A 19824-nucleotide genomic window follows, 5' to 3' on the forward strand; every position below is an offset into this window, starting at 1 on the left:
GGAACCCATTGCAGTCAGCGTGGTAGAATGAGAACAATATGAGGTTAGGAGACCCAGTTCGAATCTAGTTCCCGTCACTGATACAGCTGTGCATTTGTCCTCTGGAGTTATATGCCTTGTTTCTGCTACTTATCTGAGAGGTCCTTAAACATAGGGATTGTGTCTTTATAGCTCTTTTAGGGCACAAGCTTGATGCTTGGCACACCACGGGTACTCAATAACTATTTGCTGAGGAAATTTAAAAACAACCGAACTCTTCACCTGAGAGTCACATTTTTGCTAGGGACAGCACACAGTATACATAGAAAATGAGAAGGAAGTCCAGTCCATCCCAGGGACGGCTCTTGCGGCTGCAAGGATCAAAAGCCCCATTGGCTATCCGGGCCCCGAGGCTGGCTCTCAAGGCGTGCGCATAGTGAAGGACCGGTCTATGGTCGTACAGAGGAGAGCGCCACGTCTACTTGCTTTGCGCCGCTTGGGGTGATAGCATCGGCCAGGGCAGTTGTGATCCCGGTAACTCCTGCCATGGTAGAGTCCGTGTGCTGTACAGGAGTCACTGGTTCAGAGCTTTGATCTTTTCTAGCAGCTCCCTTGTCCTCTGAGCTCCGATCACAGAGAGGATGGGCACTTTGTCAGCCCTTGCTTTAGCAGTCCCACCTAACCTGTGAGCCCACGCCTTGGTTGCTGGCACCTGCCTCCTGTGCCCGTACACTTCCCCGACTGCTCCAGTGCTCGTGTGCCGACACCCATCAGCAGCTAGTCCGCCCCTGCTGCTCCGGGCCACCCCACACTAGACCTGCCGCAGCCATTTAGGAGACTGTGTCTGTCTCTCTGATTTTCCTTCCCAGAACAGTGCGAGAGCATGGACCTAAACAGCAGAGCAATGTAAAATGAGAAAGAGAGAGACAGAGAGAGAGAGAGCGAGTGCAAGGGAGCACATGTGAGCACACACATCTTGGAAAGGTCAATGTGATGTGACCCAAGAAGAAACTCGACGCACTCTAGTTATTTGGCTGTAGATTTCCGGAAGCCAGGCCTTTGCACAGAGCACAGGTTCTGCAATTGCATTGCAAATTAAGAAACCTAAATACTACTTTCAGGAAGCCACATCTATTACATGCATCCTTTACTGAGAAAACCTTTAATATTGGGAGTCCTTACATGAGGGGGTCCTTTCCTGGCCTGTATTTGGTAACACACTGGCTCTGTCCACCAGGCTGGATTGTTTCCAGGCCAGGCCAATGGGACAGGATTTTTGTTCTGTCTTTTTCAAGTGCAGAAAGTGGGATCACCATGGGCTCTTAAGAATTATGCTAAATCAGAGGTGCCTGCTTGGCTTGGTCAGTTAAGCGTTCCAACTTGAGCTCAGATCATGATCTCACAGTTCATGAGTTTGAGCGCTACATCAGATTCTGTGCTGACAGCTCAGAGCCTGGAGCCTGCTTTGGATTCTGCATCTCCCTTTCTCTCTGCCTCTTCCCTGCTCACACTCTGTGTCTCTGTCTCTTTCTCCAAAATAAACAAACATTTAAAAAATGTTAAAAAAAGAATTATGCTAAATTATGCTGTATGTTACCACATCATCCTATTCTAAGTGCTTTCAGAAATGATCTCAGATGTCCACTTTCTGGTATCAGGAAATGTGAGGGGGAGCCCAAGCTGTGTGTGGTCACACAGATCTGGGTCTGAACGTCAGCTCCATCTGTTAGGAGGTGTTTAGGTATGAGTTAGTTAACTTCTTAGTGCCTACGATTCTTTCTGCTTATGCCAATAATATATAATATCATATATAGTAAATATAAATAACATTTAAAAACAATTGTGTGTGTGTGTGTGTGTGTATACACACATTCCTACACTAGCTGTTTTTCTGAGATTCTATAGTATAGGCTTATTGGAAATACCTAAGGCAGTGTCTGATACATAGTAGACACATACCTTTGCTGAATGGGATGTGTGTAAGGCCTTTGTTGAATGAGATGTGTGTAAGGCCATAAGAAAAGTATAGCTACTTCTTGGGGTACCCGGGTGGCTCAGTCAGCTGAGAGTCCAACTTTTGATTTCGGCTCAGGTCATGATCCCAGGGTTGGGGGATTGAGGGTGGCATCAGGCTCCACACTGGGCACGGAGCCTGCTTAAGATCCTTTCTCTCTCTCATTCTCTCTCTCTTTCTTTTTCTCCAAGGCCCTCTCCCCTGCTCGCTCGCTCTTAAAAAAAAAGTATAGCTACTTCTAATCATTTAGTTCCTTTACCCTTTGGGGCTCTAGCCCAAGAACCCGATTTAACAGTAAAAGTACTCTTCTTTTGATTTGATCTACGTTTAGACTGTATTTTGCAGATCATAAGATGATATTGTGTTCAATGCACCTGGCACATAATAATGGTAGAAAATAATATTATAGTAATGATAACAATACAGGATGGAGATCAGACACAAGGGATTTATACTACATGAATGCATTTCTTTAAATTCTTTTTGAATTGAATGAATAATCCATGTACACAGACACTCAACAAAATATGAGTTCCCTTCCTGCCTCGAACCTTCATTTCCTCTTCTCATGGACAATCGCTATGGTGGTTTTCAAACATAGCTGCAGATTCTTTGACGCATCTCCCATCAACGGTATCATACACTGTATGACACTGATACAGTCTATGTAAATTTTTTGTCTCCTCCCTTTTAATCAGGACAATCAATAACTGCTTTGACTGGTAGAATACAGTGAAAATGACTCTCTGTGACTTCCAAGACTAGGTCATCAGAGACCACACAGCTTCTTTTTTTTTTTTTTTTTTTTTTTTCAAATATTTTTTTTNGTGTTAGTTTCCTGAGGAACCTCCACACTGTTTTCCAGAGGGGCTGCACCAGTTTACATTCCCACCAACAGTGTAGGAGGGTGCCCGTTTCTCCACATCCTCGCCAGCATCTAGAGTTCTCTGATTTGCTCGTTTTAGCCACTCTGACTGGCGTGAGGGAGACCACACAGCTTCTGCCTTCTGCCATTGGGACACTCCTTCCTGGAGCCCTGATCTCTTATCTAAGATATCTGACTCTCTTGAGTGTGAGAAAGGCCAAGTTGCAAGGAGAAGCCACATTTAGGCTCTCCCATAGACTATCGCAGTGGAGCCCAGTCTTTGAATCATTTCTGCCCAGGGACCAGAAACATCCGTGAAGAAGCTCCCAGATGAGTTCATCCCACAGCCATTCAAGTCTTCCCACCTAAAGCCCCAGCCATCTCCAGCGTGCCTATTTGAGCTCCTGGTCTGTGGAATCCACAAATAGAATAAAATGTTTGTTGTTTCCATACCACTAAGTTTTGGGGTGGTTTGTTACATAGATTTGATAACTTGAACAATCACTATTATCGTGTATCTGTGCAGAGAAATTTTAGACATATATAAGCATACATATGTATATATGTCACTCCTCCTTATCCTTTTAAAGCGAATAGAAGCTGATTAACACACTGCTATGTACTGTGCTTTTCACAAGGAGTCAGTTAAACAAATGGTGCTTTACTCACAGGTTTGCGGACATCAGGCAAGGTGATCCAGAGAGGAAACACTATGGGCAAAACAATTAGGAATGTGACTTGCTTGCGGGGGTTGGTAGGCCAGGCCAGGCTGAGAGGCTGGTCCTCCTCCTCTTCACCCGTCTCTGTGGTCTGTTGTAGAAAAAAGAGATGAAAGAATAAACAGACAGAAAAGATGACAATGTCCACAGGCTATGAAAGCAAGAGCAGAAAGCTCACAACCACACCAGGAGTTTTCTTGGCTCATCCCAGCAGCTCCATCATGAGGGTTCTAGGTTTGTAAGAGAACCCCATCTGTCACAGTCTGAATCCCAGAGACAAACAATACATTGAACAGCCATGGGAACTTAGGAACTTCCTTTTCTCTCCCTGAATGCACTTCAGCTTCTCACTTAAGTGAACTGATCATTCAACTGGTGTGGGTGACCTCTACAATCCGTGGACTTTGTATGAGAAACCATATCTGCAGGGCAAAAGACCCCAATGCCCACCTTCTCCTCTTTCCCTTCTCCTTGAAGACAAAGCCATAGGTTTCCTTATGGGAATCCTTGGGAAGGATTTTTTTAAATTAAAAATTAAACAAAAATTACATGTATATATTGATTTTTGATCAAAAAATAAATTTATATATTTTTAGAGCATTGATTTTGAGCAGGCAAATGAAAGTAACCATAGAAACAATTCAGTAACAATACTCAACTCCCTTCTCAGGCGCTGGAATAGTCAAGCTCATGGATTGTTGTGTGGTTGTGAATTTTTAATCTGTATGATCATCTTGTTAAATTCTAAACCATTTTACTTCCAGCCAAAGACTTATCATACAAGCATATGTCCCATTCTCAGAGAAACAGACTACGGGAATAGAGTAAGACACTGAACCCATGAGTGTCAACTGCACAGGACCTCAGAGTCAGGGCTTAACTTCGGATTTTCTGACTTGGCAGCAAGTGGCCAAGGTTTTATGTGCCACCTGCTGAAGTCAGCAGCTTCTGACATCCCCGAGCTAGAAGAGACAGAAGGTGGCGCCAGGCCTGGCAGGCTGACCATTAGACTGTCAGATGGGCCCTCCAAGCCTTCAAAACAGCACTGCAGACAGTATCAATCACTCCCTTCCCTGCTTGTTTAAAAATGAAAGTGCAGCAGGAGGATCAAGCATCAGATCTAAAAATATCAACAGGAACTTTTCCACGGATGCTTCCTTTTGAGACCATATAAATAACCCACACAGGCTTCGTGAAGCTCCTGCCCCCCATGGCTCTTGCTTCCAGCAGCCTGCACTATTTCCAGCAGCAGCACTGACCCCTCAGCACCCCTCTCCCCCACGAGCTGGCAGCCTTGGGCCAGTTGGACGAGGGAAAAGGACTCACCCAGATGCAGGGCGGGGCGTGAGGCCTGACACATTGCGATGTTATGTTTATTTATAATTTAAACCCTAGTACTGCCAAAAGGATTTACAGTGGTTTACACAATCACCCCCCACTCTCTCTCCAAGAGTTAAAATTAAAAAATATATATATATGTATATATATGTAAAAGGAATCTTAAGCCATACTGGAAAAAAGTTGGTAATAACAGGTTCTTTCTCTTTGGGCATATGTCCTTGGCAAGTGGGTAAAATAATTTATAAATAGCAAATATGAGGGAATGAAGAGGATTAGGTAATAAGGTAGAATTAGGAAGCCGGCGCAGTTTGTTTTGGTCATCTGGATCCTCATTAAATATACTTCCATGCTCTCCATCCCTTTGCTATGGAAGACGTTGGAAAAGAAGAAAGATAAAAACAACAATCTACATTTCTACTTTAGGGACCTAGAGAAAGGAGAGCAAGTTAAACCCAAAGTAAGCAGAAGAAAATAAATAATAAAAATGTTAGAGAAGAAGTCAATGAAATTGACAAGAAGGGAGTCAATAAAGTCAACGAGACCAAAAGCTGATTCCTTTGCTATGCAATTCATGTGGGTCCATCCACTGCTTTCTTTCCTCCATTCCGGATGGAATCTTGGGCATACTGCCTCTGGTTCCTCTTCCCAGACCACTCTGTGTCCTCCCAGGGGATACAGCAGATGTAGAGAATATCACTCCCCATTGAGATCGCCAGCCTCCCAAGATGTCAGCTTGATACGTGAATAATCTCTCTGTCATGAGGCCAATGAGGACTTAGGAGACAAGTGCGTTTTAATGGTTCCCTCCCAGATATGATCTTTCTTGTTGAACCCCAATGAATGACTTTCCCCTCTCCACCCAGTAGATGCCTCAGAAAAGGGGAGGGATCATGGGACAGTTGAAGCATTGCATCATTCCTAATAAGTATCTCATCTCATACCAGAAGGGTGGTTTTATTCAGGCAGAGGATTCCAGCGCTTTCCAGAAGACCCATGGAGCTGATGTGATATGTTTATCAATGTGATATGCTCATCCCCTTTCCGGGATTGACACTCCCCACCCCCAGTCCCATCTCACACTGCCATCTGCAATCTAGCAACTTCTCTCTAAACTCTAAGCTAACCTTTTTTCTGAGAAAAAACAAAAGCAACTCTTTATGACTCATATCATTTTAATGACACCAACAGATGGTGACATTTCATCAATAACCCTTCTGCTTATAACCTACGGATTAGTTCCTTTCTCCATCTGCCAAAGTCACCAGGCAGGCAGTGCCACTAGCAAATAGCAGAAAATAATTGTGTGTTTAGATGCATAAGCTCTAAACACACTACTGTCCAATGCAAACAATTAGCTGTATTGCACAGCTTCCAAAAGCTGCATTTGAGGTGGCGTTGCTAGGTCAGAAATGAGTAAGGAGAAGAGCTTGGGTCTCAGGCCAAACAAACAGTGCTCTTCATGCAGAATCCATAGGGTCGTGGGGATGGGTCTTGCTACAGAGTATAGGAACCCAGGACCTTGGAGTGGGCTTGAGAGGTGTCCTGGGAGCAAGGCTGTCAGTGTATTTTGGGGGAAAATTCTCACTGTCTTCCTGCCAAGTGCAATCTCACTCTGGTTCAATGGGTGACAGCTTGCAAGCTGGTTAGAAAAGTGGGAAAAATATACCATTCCAAGTCTGGGGCCAGTGTTGCCTTTGCCCAAGCTGGGGCTGCTGGCATGTTCATTAGTCTCAGCCCTGGGGAGAAGCCACTGAAGTTAAGGCACCAAGTTGTCAACTTCTCCTAGAGTTATGGTGTCTTGGCTTTGACCTTGTAGCAACCTCCCCAACCTCCTAAAGCTTCTGTGTAGTGTCCACAGAAAACAGAACAATGAAAAATGATCCAGAAAGAATTCAAATGACTTTTGCTATAAGACTTAACATAGTTTGATACATGCTTGGTTCTCTGGGAAAGCCCTAGAATTGCGTGAAAGCAGGGCCAGCAATCACTGCTTTGGGGCTTTATAATTTCTGATACGGAAAATCTGAGACTAAAACACGTCTTTAAGTTCCCACATCATGTGTGCTGGTTGTCACACCACGAAGGGACCAGTGCAGCCTGGTGGGGAGAGTAGGTGGTAGAGAGTCAGGAATCCTGGCTTCCAGTCTCCACTCCTGCTGTGATTTCCTGGGCTGTGACCACCATCCTCTGTAGGTATTCACTGAGTGCCTTTGGCTATGAACTAGGGTAGTAGGCTCTAACTCTTTGGGGTTTTTTCTTTGCTTGTTTTGTTTAAAAATTTCTTTTAAATGTTTGTTTTTGAGAGAGAGAGAGAATGAGTGAGGGAGGGGCGGAGACAGGAGGAGACACTGAATCCGAAGTAGGCTCCAGACTCTGAGCTGTCAGCACAGAACCCAACATGGGGCTCAAACTTTCAAACCAGCGGCCCTGAGCTTGAACTCATGAACCACGAGATTATGACCTGAGCCAAAGTCAGACGCTTGACCAACTGAGCGACACAGGAGCCCCACCAACTCTTCGTTTTAGAGCCACTTGGATTTAAAAGAGGAGACAGGACAAATGGCTACAAAGAACTTATTCTTTATCCTGCTGCAAGGATGCTGGCAGAGTATGTAGAAAGAGCCAATTATGGACTAAACTGTGCTCTCCTCCAAATTCATGTTTCAACTTACCTAACCCCCAATATCTCAGAATATGGCTGTATTTGGAGAAAGGGCCCTTAAAAGGGGAAGCCATTAGGGGGGGTCCTTATAAGGTTTCCTTATAAGAGGAGATTAGGATACACAGAGATACATCAGGGGTTTGGGTGCACAGAGGAAGAGACCATGTGAGGACACGGTGAAGAAAGCCATCTGAAGAGAGAGGCCTCAGAGGCAAACAACCCTGCCAGCACCTTGATCTTAGCCTTCCAGCCTCCAGATTGTGAGGAATAAATTTCTGTTCTTGAAGCCATCCAGTTCTGGCCAATGGGAGGTAATTGGAAGAATTCTCTGCAACCTTGGGATGTATCTTTAAAAGATGCAGGTGTGTCCTTCATCACTCGTTCCTCCTTCCTGCTGGCTGGAATGGGAACATTTTGGCCAGAGCTTTAAGAGTCATTTTGGACAGTGAAATGGAGAAAAAATAGAAAAGGTTCTGAGTTCCTGATGCCCATTGAGAGCTATTCTAGCCCTGGACTGCCTATATTGACTTGAGAGAGCCATAAAATTCTGTCTCACTCAAGCCACTGCTGTTTTGGGGTTTTGGTTGCTCACAGTGGAACCTTACCCTGACTAACCCAATGTCCTTTCTTTGAGGAATCAAGGGAGAAAAATATCTTTCCCCTCTCAGCACCAGGAAAAGTCATGCTTCTTTTAAGAAACTTTGAAAAATCTTAGAAATACTGTGAATCTGGTAAATGTTACTATTTTCCCCCGTTGCTTTTCACTGAGGAATTAAGAGTCAAATTTGTAACCTCCACCTACCAATCATACCTCTGGGGTCTGTCTCGCTTACTCCAGTCCCCTTCTTTCCTTTTCCTTTACAGCCTGTGTGGAATTTTCTCAAAATTCATCATTTTATCCTTTTTCCTCAGAAGTATTTTTATAAGCAGCCTCAAATCTTTGTAAAACGAGGTAGGGCAGACTCAAAACTCAACCTCCTCAGCGGTTGAATGCAATCATATGGATAACTTTGTGTGTGTGTGTGTATGTGTATATGTGTGTGCATGTATGTGAGGGAGGGAGTTAGAGAGAGAGTGTGTTATCCTAAGTGACAAGTGGACACTTGTGTGATTTATTTATCAATACTAAAGGTTAGACCCTGGCAGAGGGGGGTCTGGCCATCAGAATACTTGCAGGTAGAAGAGAATACTTCCAGACATCAGTTAGTATCTATACGTAGGTCTCTGGAGCAATGAACTTATATTTATTTTTATTTATGTAACATTTTGTTTATCTAAAATTATTTATCAAATTTTATTTTTATTTATCTAATGGGTGGGGGGCCTGTCCATTTGTGGCCTACTATCATGAGAACCTGTTTAGGTTCCTTGCATGTGCATCTTATACTATTTTTACTTGTGCCTGGTAGGGATGGTTTGCCCCAGAAAAGGCATCAGGTCGCCAGTGAGGGGGCCTGAGCTGGATTCTCCAGGCCAGAGGTTGTGTCCGCAGCCAGAAAAATAGTTTTTGGAAGCAAACCAATTTCTTATTCTTGGCTATGAAGGGCACTGCACAAGATTTCAGTGTGAAGGTGAGTCCATTTAAATGCAATCTCTTCTATCAGAGAATTAAAATGAAAACCCAGGGGGCATCTGACTATAGGCCGTTCTTCAAGTTCAGTTTTATTGATTGCTAATAACATCCTATTTCCACTTCACAAGGAGCAATCTCAGAGGATTGCCTGTATCTGCTTGGTTTCAGCTGGTTTGGGGTTGGAGTCAGGTTGGAAGTGAAGTTCTCCTTCTCCCCTACAAAAGGACAACACACTTTAGCACTTGGGAGGGCTATTTCTTCTCACTGGGGAGCACCTTCAGTGTGGCATGATGCTGGAGAGAATAAAATGCCAGCACTCAAATAGCCATGAAGAATATAGCTCATTTACTCTAAAGCATTGGGCCATGGTCAAGTTGTGTGAAGGTAAAGATTTTTAAGTGATTTGTGTTTCTACTTAAAAAGAATGGTCCTTAACATAGTTGTTGTTGTTGTTGCTGTTTCTATAATTTATAACTGTAGAAAAAAAGTCTATATCTCCATGTTGGTCAGCCGTATGGATGCCCCTACATGAATGACCAAATGGGGCAAAGCTCACCAAAAGAATGTGATGCATGCTAGGAATTTTTTATAGGGCTCAAGGGGCTGAGTGGGAATAGAGATCCATAAAAACATTTGCTGAGCCTATGAAGTGAGGTTGGATGGGATAGAAGGGGTCACTGTGATGCCTGCCTCCCTCCTCTATCTCTGTGGGTGAGACCTCCAAGGTACCAGGTACAAATTTAAAAATGGGGGCACCTGGGTGGCTCAGTCGGTTAAGTGTCTGACTTCAGCGCAGGTCATGATCTCATAGTTTGTGCATCAAGAATATGAAAAATATCACACTCAACAAAGCTTTAAAACAAAGTACTAACATAATGTGTAATGTCTAGACTATGTGGGAAGCATTCATCTATAGACTGTGGATGGGAATTATCAGGGAACTATAGGATGTCTAGTGTCTGGTAGAGACCCGGGCATTAATACAGGATAATCCTCTTCCCTTTGGCCATTAATCTCATCTCTGTGACTAACTAGCCATGTGACCTTAGGCAAATCAATGGAAATACTGGAATAGCCAAAAAACATATACTACATGCGATCTGTAAGGCACCCAGTCCTGGTACACCTCACTACATTTTAAGACCCAGCAGCCCTTAAAATCCATGTCATTTTGAGGCAGAACTTCTCTGTCTCCTGCAATGCTTTACTGTGGGATCACCTTCCTGACAAAGTTTTGTCATTCAGTTTATTGTATGGACACTGATAGATCATGAAAGACAAGCCACAACCACAGACCTCTGCAATCATCTAGAAGCTCTAGGCCTCAAGAGATGGCGCCCTGAGAAGGGCCTTGGTACATGAAGATGACCCCTACCCTACCACATTTGAAGGAAGAAGGCCCTGAGATGAAGTCAGGCCCAAGTGACCTTCCACTGTATTTCTAGCTAGAGGTTCTTTCCCCATTTCATGCTGCTTCTCTTCCTCACTTTTAAAAAATAGGTTTGTTAAATAAAAAATAAATGTGCTTTATGCTCAATGACACCAGCTTTATTTGTAATAAATTTGACCTTTAAACCAAAAATGCTAGCTACAGCAAACACTAAGCATTTAATTGACATAGTTTTGCTTAATTTCATTGAGCCTGGAACTAACTTGGTGGCCTGGATGGCCTGCATTTCTTGGAAAAGGTGATCAGAAACATCTGTGCTCAGTTGCATTCTTGTTCTCTGAGTCTGTTGTGGACTGAATGTCTATGTACTTCTGAAATTCATGTTGAAGTCCTACTCCCCATTGTGATGGTATTAGAGGGTGGGGCTCAGGGAGGTGATTAGGATTAACATTCTTAGAAAAGAACCCGTAGAGAGCTAGCTTGTCCCTTCCACCATGTGAGGACACAGTAAATAAAATGGCCGTTTACGAACCAGGAAGTGGATTCCATCACCTGTCACTTGATCTTGAACTTCTCCACCTCCAGAACTGTCAGAAACATATTTCTGTTGTTTCTAAGCTTTACACTCTCTGGCATTCTTGTTATAGCATCCAGGGCAACTTTGAAGGGGAAATGAAGTGCAGATTTGGAAGTATGTGGATAGAAGGGGCCACTGTGATGCCTTCCTCCCTCCTCTATCTCTGTGGGTGAGACATCCAAGGTACCAGCTACAAATTTAAAAATGGGGGCACCTGGGTGGCTCAGTCGGTTAAGTGTCTGACTTCAGCTCAGGTCATGATCTCATAGTTCGTGAGTTCAAGCCCCATGTCACGCTCTGCACTGACCGCTCAGAGCCTGGAGCCTGCTTCGGATTCTGTCTCCCTCTCTCTGTCCCTCTCCCCCACCCTCAGTCTGTCTGTCTCTCTCTGTCTCAAAAATAAATAAACATTAAAATAAAAAAATAAGTAAAAATGAAACGTGAGGCTGACATCAGTGGATGCCAGGACTTCCAATACAAGTTCAGAAGAAAGACCTATTCCTTAGCATCTCTGTCCAAAATAAAAGTACTGAAATTTCACCCAGGTTTCACATGGGAGGAAGTGACAAGCAAGCGCACCGATGGCCAAAATGAGGGCTTGAAGTTTTACATGCATTTCATCGCTTGATGTCACCCTCGATTCCCATAACTGTGGATAATCTTGTGCTAGCTACCTCTAAAATGAATATCTAGGGGACACTGTAGAAGATGGATGAAGCCCTTTACAATAATAAACTTTCCTGAGGCTAACTTTAGCAAGAACTGAAGTAGGAGGTGGATTATTTCCAGACGCTGCTTCCAGTGTTCAAAGGCCAGTAGAAGAACCTCAGGGGCAGAATATGCACAACAAAAGGGAATTGGCTTTAAACAGGGCCTGTCTGTTTCTCCTTCTACTTCTGTCCTCTTTCATTATTGAAGCATTAAAAATATTCTCTTTGACAAAGATGGCGTGTTTTACTTTTCCAATTAGGTTTCCTTGGGAACTGGTGAAAAGGTGCATGTGCCTGTACAGTGCGTGTGGGGGAGGCTCCTAGGGAGAGAAGAATTTTGAAAGGGCCTTACCTAATGAAGGAATTGCTGGAGAAGGGATTAATAGGTAAAGAAGACCCACTTCTGCTCCAGAACATTCTTTTACAACATTATCCCTGTTATAAAATTAATGGACATCATTCATGAAAGTTACCTAAAACAGGGGTTGGCACATAGTAAACACTCAATAAAGGTTGGTTATTATTCTTACTTCTAATCAATGCTCAGGAAAATAATTTCTTCAAAGACATCTAGGAGAAAGAAGTCTGACTAAGTGAATTATGATACTTCCAGCAATAAAATTCTGTAATTCAATTATTTGATGTGAAAGTCAAATAATTTTCTTCTTCCATCTATGCATTCACCCAACATTTATTGAGGGTTCATTGACTGTAGTGATGTTGACAATCTAATCTATTTTCCTGTTAGGTAAGAAGAATAAATAGAAGGCCTTTATAAACAGGATGAAAGGGAAAATTCCCCAGCTCTACAGAGAAAATGCGATGTTATTTTAGTAGGTAGGCTGTAAGTCGACTTTCTATCAGAAACAAAGCGTCCAAGCAGATGGCATGACTCATAATATTGTGACACCTTGATTCTGTGTTTTGTGCAGAGCTAAAAACAATAGCAGAGTTGGAACTCTCAAAAGGTAAAATTGCCAAAAATGCACAGTCAAATTTTAATACAGTGAAAGTCTCTGAAATCAACAACTATTGGGGAAGTAGAAGGAGCCTCCCAAGAAACATTCTATAGAGTGTGCTCCATTTTGTAAGCCTAAATCATACCAGCACTTTACAAAAGAAATCTATTAAGAAATGATATATTTAAAAAAGATAAATACTCCCATAGGGTTAGTGTTTTAGTCTGCCTTGGCTGACATAACAAAATGCCATAGACTAGGTAGGTGAAATAGAAATAGAAATTTATTAGGAACTCCCACCATAAATACCAGCTGGCTCAGGGACAGTAAGTGATTCTCATCTTGACTTTCCCCTAAATTCATTGGTCAGTTAGTGGGGTCAACATACCAGTGACTTTTGTTATATCTATTATTGAACCAGAACATCATGCTTGAAACAGGCAAATGAAACACATCAACCTATAAAAATATTTTCTACTGGGTTGTGGATCATTTTGGTCTCACAGACCCAAAAATCTGTACTCAAAATCTCTAGGTGACACAAGAAAAAGTAAACTTGGGGGATACCAGAGCCATAGCTCAGTATCTGCCAAGTAAGGGGTGTTGTGAGTCATTTTGAAAGCAAACTCAGAGTTCTGGGATGGTTTAGCTCTATGGCTAAAGTCCTCATTTGCCATTTTGCTAGGTTTTCTCTTTGAAAAGGGAATGAAAACAGGAGAGTCTGGAAGAAAAAAAAATGGTTAGATCCCAGTGATGGAAAACCAGAGGCTGCATTTGGAAAAAAAAAAACAACTATTATTTACTCAACTTGAAGATGAGTCGCTGCTGACAAATGTTTGTGTCCCTCCAAAATTCATATGTTGAAGCCCTAACCCCCCAGTGTCATGGTATGTGGAGATGGGATCTTGAAGGAAATACTTAAGGTTAAGTGAGGTCGAAAGAGTGGGCCCCTGATTTGACAGAATTAATGTCCTTGTACGAAGAGACATCAGAGGGTCCTCCTGCCCCACCTAATGTGTATGAGGAAAGGCTATATGAGGACATAGGGAGAAGGCAGCCACCTGCAAGCCAGGAAGAGAGCTCTCACCAGAAAGTGAATTGGCCAGAACCTTGATCTTGGACTGAGAGCCTCCAGAACTATGAGAAAATAAGTTTCTGGGGTTGAAGCCACCCAGTCTATGATATTTTGTTACGGGAGCCCAAGCAGACTTATACACACTGGCCATATGAATATTTATCTTTTGAAAATATCTCATTGTTTGAATAGGCTTTTTTTTTTTTTTTTGGTTTTGAAATAAATCATTGTGTTCACTTGCTGTAATTTATTCTTAAATTACTTTTTTTCACTTATTGAGTCTTTAAAATAATTTCTTTACTTTCATTCTCTTAGTTTCTCAATGTCTTTGCATTTATATATATATATATATTTTAGCAATATGTCTCATGCTCTGTATTTCATCTTGTATGTTTCTATCACTATTTTCTAAGAGAGAAGTCAAAATGAGGTGAGGCCAAACAAAGCACCTCTTTTTGGAAGGATGCACCATCTGACATATTTGTTTTGCTTTCTGTGTGGACAACACAACCAACAGAGCTAACATTTAAGTAGCAAACAAATATTGAAAAAGTGATAGGAGAAGCTGGGTGGCTCATTCAGTTGAGCGTCTGACTTTGTTCAGGTCATGATCTCATAGTTCGTGGGTTCGAGCTCCGTGTCGGGCTCTGTGCTGACAGCCAGCTCAGAGCCTGGAGCCTGTTTCAGATTCTGTGTCTCCCTCTCTGTGCCTCTCCCCTGCTTACACTCTAAATGTTAAATAAAAATAAAAATAAAAAAAGTGACAAATCTCTGCCCACTTAGTGGTAGGAAATAATCCATTCCCCTTGTAATACCATCATATGGTTTGTTTTACATATAGATGGAAAAATTAAAAAAAAAACAAACCAACAACCCAAGCATCAAACATTTAGCATATGATAAACAAGATAAGGTTTTACCCAGCAATGGCAACCTGAAAAAAGCCATAATCTGTTTCTACATGACTTTGAATGGAGATCAAGGTTTCAAAGTCTCTTGCTGTGAGTGATGAAGCTGTCCAGACCTAAGTTTTCCAAAAGCCAAGAGACCATTTTATTGCAATGTAAAATAGCATCTGAAAAGCCTGGTAAAATGCAATTTGCATTTTGCCCAAATAATTCTGAGGTGGCAACCTACAGACAAGATGGATTTCTCTCCGTATTGCTGTTGTAAATCGGTTTTGTTTGTTTGTGTTTTCTTTTTGGTACAGTTTTCATGGGCTTTGTAGATCTTGCCAATACAAACCATAAAAGATTTGTCAACATAAAAGCTACTAAGGAATCCTAAGAAATAATTCAAAAATCATTCTCATTTTATTATCAAATGGATTAGAAACACTCCTAAGGAACAGTAATATTAATGTCAGTATTTTTTCCCCAAGGAGATAATAGAGTTTTTTCCCTTTTTATTGACAGTCAGCCCTTAACGTATTTTATGTTAATGATTAATAGACATTCTCCAAACTCCTTCAGAACGCACCATGACAAATGGTTTTATTAACGGTAAGATTCTCAGTGAATATATAATTCTTTGTCAGTATTCAAATTTAGTCAGAAACTAGAGTCTGATGTTTATTTCATTTTAAAATGTGTTTGAAAGGCCTTTGAGCACATCTTAAGTTGTTGGTCAATATTGTTCAGGTCATCAGGTATACAAACTGGACCTCACTTTTCTTTGGGAAAATATATGTTATATTGAAAAAAAAGTTATCACTTTCAGAAATGGTATGAACTTCTGTGAGTAGGTCTGTTAGTAAGGCACTATAAATCTTTCNGGAGCCTGATGAGGGGCTCGATTCTATGATTGGAACACCGTGACCACTGACAACGTGCTGTCATTCTAACACAGAACTGGTTTGAGCTGCCACAGAGAATCTACCAAGCTTCCAAATTTTCAGTGTTGGCAATTTATCCAGGCTTGAAAGACAATTCAGAGAAACAGTCTGTCCCGCCCAGCACCCAGCATTTTCTGACATTTTAATTTTGCCAATTGAGACGTGGCATGGAATAGGCCTGAAGCTGCCCGCCTTGCTGCGTCATGGTCCAAAATGTGTGACACAGCAGACCCTTTAAATATACACCCATGAAGGGGCGCCTGGGTGGCTCAGTTGGTCAAGCGTTTGACTTCAGCTCAGGTCATGATCTTGCCGTCTGTGAGTTTGAGTCCCGTGTTGGGCTCTGGGTTGGCAGCTCAGAGCCTGGAGCCTGCTTCAGATTCTGGGTGTGTGTGTGTGTGTGTGTGTGTGTGTGTGTGTGTCTACCCCTCCCCCACTCATGCTCTGTCTCTCTCAAAAATGAATAAATGTTAAAAAAAATTTAAATATATACACATATACAGCCACAGGGAAAGAGGAGGAGGGGAGACACCTTGCCCACTTCTTAGATTCTGAAATCTGAAAATCTAACTTTTTAAAAATTGTGTCCTACGTGTTCAGGTATTGTGAGGTGGTTTTTGAAATGATGCAGCTCTCATTTCACTTTGCTTCAAAGATTTCTCTCTGTCCTTAGGAAAGTCAAAACTGTCCTTGCTTTGGTTAAAAGTTGTGTGCATGTCCCAGTCACAAACAGATTGATAGCAGAAAATCACATTCCTGGGGAAAGAAGATCTAGATAGATACAGACACAGAGAATGTGTAAAATGCATGCTTTTCTTTATACTTGCTTTCTGTAAACTTAAATATCCTCTTACCATGTTCAGCCCTTCCTTTTTCCTTTGGGGAACTCAGCCCTGATTTATTTCTCCCCAGTCTAGCATTGGCCTTTACCTAAACTTGGGAGAGTTTTCAAGATCTGCTTTCCCAAAGCTTCACAGTGGTGATAAAAATGTTTCCTTGTTATGTGACTAAGTAAAGGATGAGGGGGGAAAGATGATGAGACTGACCGTGAGTTTAGATTTCTCTTTAAAAATAAGATAAAATGCATAAAAATATCTCCTCTCTGTTAAATTTGGATCTCTGAGGGCAGNATGTGTTGTTCTTGTGGTTCTATGATATTGGAGCTCCTTCGGGAGACTTCATGATAAATTTTGGTCAGAAATGTTAGTTCTGATAGGGATTCCCAAGATTATTCAAGCAGATGGTACCTAAAATCCCTGTGATGTCTACCTAAAATATTACCCTTGGTTAGCAGGCGTTTATGTTCTGAGCCGTAGTGAGGTTTAACGGAGGGTCTGTGAACCTTGAACCTTCCTGGTAGTCAGAGAGCAAAGTATCTTTTCTGAGTTACTGATGTGTAACAGCAGGTTCGCCATTTTGAAAATTTAAAAATAGAATTTCCCCCTATTGGTGAGATGATTCAACCTCTGGGGACATGGTGAAACAGAAGAGGATTCTGGCCCTCAAGAAATGGAGGCTTTGGTGGAAAGTGGGAAAGTGTCTCCGTGCCCAGTGCCGCCAGAGCATGGAGCAGTGCGGGGGGGAGAGGCCAAGCCCCAATGGTGAAAGAAAAAGAACATTCAAAGATTCTCCATCCCTCCATCCGACTGAACTTTCAAGGCCCAAACTTTGTTGGAACTATGATTGCCTTAGAAAAGAAACTCATTAGTATCAGAAAAACCCGATACAAACTTTTTTTTTTTAAGTAAAAATTAAGGGCCCCCAGGGGGTTCAGTGGGTTGAGCATCAAACTCTTGATTTTGGCTCCAGTTATCTATCACTGGGAGAAGATAATTAGCACTAAGCCGTTTAAAAGTCAGGTTACTTCTTGGTTCCAGAGAATGTACACACGGAGCAAAAAAAAAAAAACCTCCTGCAAAGGGGCTTCCTCTGTGAAAGAGACTGTTTTAAAATGTTCTTCTCTGCCTGTGTCAAGTCTGTCCTGAAGAAAGCTCTCAGAGGTGAGGTGTCAGTGTAAAATTAGTTCATTTGTAAATAGGGATTTTTAAACAACAGGTTAATTACACAAGACAGGCTAAACTCTCGGGAGAATACCAGCGACGAGCTCATGGTGCATAGGGCTCATAATTTCCATTAATAAAGTCAGGATGCACACCTTGTTCTTCACGAAGCTAGGTAAAAATACAACCGGGAGACAGAGGAAACTGACATAATAAAGGCACAGAATCGCTTCTGTGAAGCTGTGCTTTGGAGAGACCGGAGCCGACTTCCCATCTTTATTCTGATTCTGGAATTTACCCGATCGCCCAGTGTTCCCAGCCCAGCAGTCTCAGGATCATCTACACCTTCCTCTCTTGTTCACTCTCTGTGACCAAATCTTCTCAATTCCATGTCAGACACGGCTCTCAAATCCAGCCACTGCCATCCATGCACAGCCAATACCTGGTCTAAAGTCTTGTCACCTGGGCTACATAATACCAGTTTTTGGTTTTTTTTTTTTTAAATGTTTTATTTATTTCTAGGAGAGAGAGAGAGAGACAGCGTGAGCAGGAGAGGGTCAGAGAGAGAGGGAGTCACAGCCTGAAACAGGCTCCAGGCTCTGAGCTGGCAGTCAGCACAGAGCCCGACGCGGGGCTCGAATCCACGAACCGCGAGATCATGACCTAAGCGAAAGTCGGACGCTTAACCGTCTAAGCCACCCAGGCGCCCCCATAATACCAGTTTTTAAGGTTGACTAAGTACTGCTAATAGCAAATACCCAGGCAGTGTTTTCTATGTGCCAAGAACTGTTCCAAGAGCATTCTCTTCTCACAACAATGCTATGAAACAGGACTATTATCTGTCTTTCACAGAGAAGGAAAACAGAGAACCGAGAGGTTAGGTAACTTGGCTAATGTCACAGAGCAGGTAAGTGGTAGATCAGGGATTTGAATTCATGTAGCCTGTCTCCATAGTCTCTCATCTCAAACCACTAAAACAAATGGATTCTGTTTTAACTTAACCCATTATTATTTTTTATTATTGTTGCATTTTTTTCGGGGAATAGGGAATATAGTTAACTTGTTCAAAATTTAAAAGCTTCAGAGAGCTAGCTGCATACTGAAAGGACTCTTTGCCACTCTGGCTCCCCATTACCCTGGCCCTGGTTCAGGAGGTAGTCGGCATGGCCAGTTCTTCAATAGTATCCTGAGCAAAAACTTATGTTATTGACATCCTTTTTTCTCCCCTCACACAAATATATGATACTGGATACAATTTGGCATTATGCCTTTCTCATCGAACACACATTGAAGATCGTTCTGTATCATATCAATACATGAAAAGCTTCCTCATTCTTTTTCTTTTTTTTCTTGAAAGACTGCAGATGGTCTAGAGATGGGCAAACTTTTCCTGTAAAGGGCCAGATAGTAAATATTTTAGGCTTTGGGGTCCATATGGTCTCTGTCACATATGCTGCTAGTGCTTTTTCAAAAAAACCTTTAAAAATGTAAAAACATTCTTGTCTCATGGGTTGAATTAAAACAGGCTGCAGGCCGGATGTGGCCACAGACCATAGTCTGCTGATCCTTCAACCAACAGGCTCTTATATCCAATCTTCCCTCACTATGGCCACTTCCCGACCATCCCGAAAGCACCATCCTCTGTAGCATACAAATCTGACACTGTCATTGCTTCCTTTAAACCCTCTCCATTGCTCCTCACTCCCAACAGGGTAAAGTCCAGAGTGCTTGGTGGTGCCTACGATGCCCTTCACAATGCATGTCTTTTTCCATACCTCCGTGTCTACTGCACTGGTCCGTGCCGCCATCGGCTCTTAGCCTCAACTCTGCAGCGGCCTCTTTACTCCATTATTGGTATACAACCTTCTTGCCCCAAATCTACTCTTCTCACAGCAGTGCAGCCCTAGGGTTTTTTGTTTTTTTTTTGTTTTTTTAGAAATGTGGATCACTTCTGAGGACCTCCAGTGGTTTGTTGTTGCCCTAGAAGGAAGTCAACTTCCTTACCATGGTCTACTGAGTGAGACAGCTCTGCTTGGCCCTTCTGTCCAACCTCATCGCCACCATCCTCTCTCCCTCCTTCTGCTTCCCACTCACCAGCCACACTGACGTTTCTGTTCCTCAAACAA

The 19824-nt window shown here is 42.4% G+C and overlaps 1 protein-coding gene across 1 annotated transcript in view; it reads right to left on the reverse strand.

Moving 5' to 3' along the window:
• Positions 1-19824, reverse strand: part of SLC24A2 (solute carrier family 24 member 2) — a 94640-nt gene that overhangs the window by 19054 nt on the left and 55762 nt on the right. The window contains exon 6 of the mRNA XM_077765088.1: positions 3528-3668. Within this exon, the coding sequence (XP_077621214.1) occupies positions 3528-3668 (141 nt within the window). The remainder of the gene's footprint in view (positions 1-3527; positions 3669-19824) is intronic.

The sequence above is a fragment of the Crocuta crocuta genome, unplaced genomic scaffold (genome assembly GCF_008692635.1).
Source record: "Crocuta crocuta isolate KB4526 unplaced genomic scaffold, BGI_CrCroc_1.0 scaffold687, whole genome shotgun sequence".
In the NCBI taxonomy this organism is placed as follows: domain Eukaryota; kingdom Metazoa; phylum Chordata; class Mammalia; order Carnivora; family Hyaenidae; genus Crocuta; species Crocuta crocuta.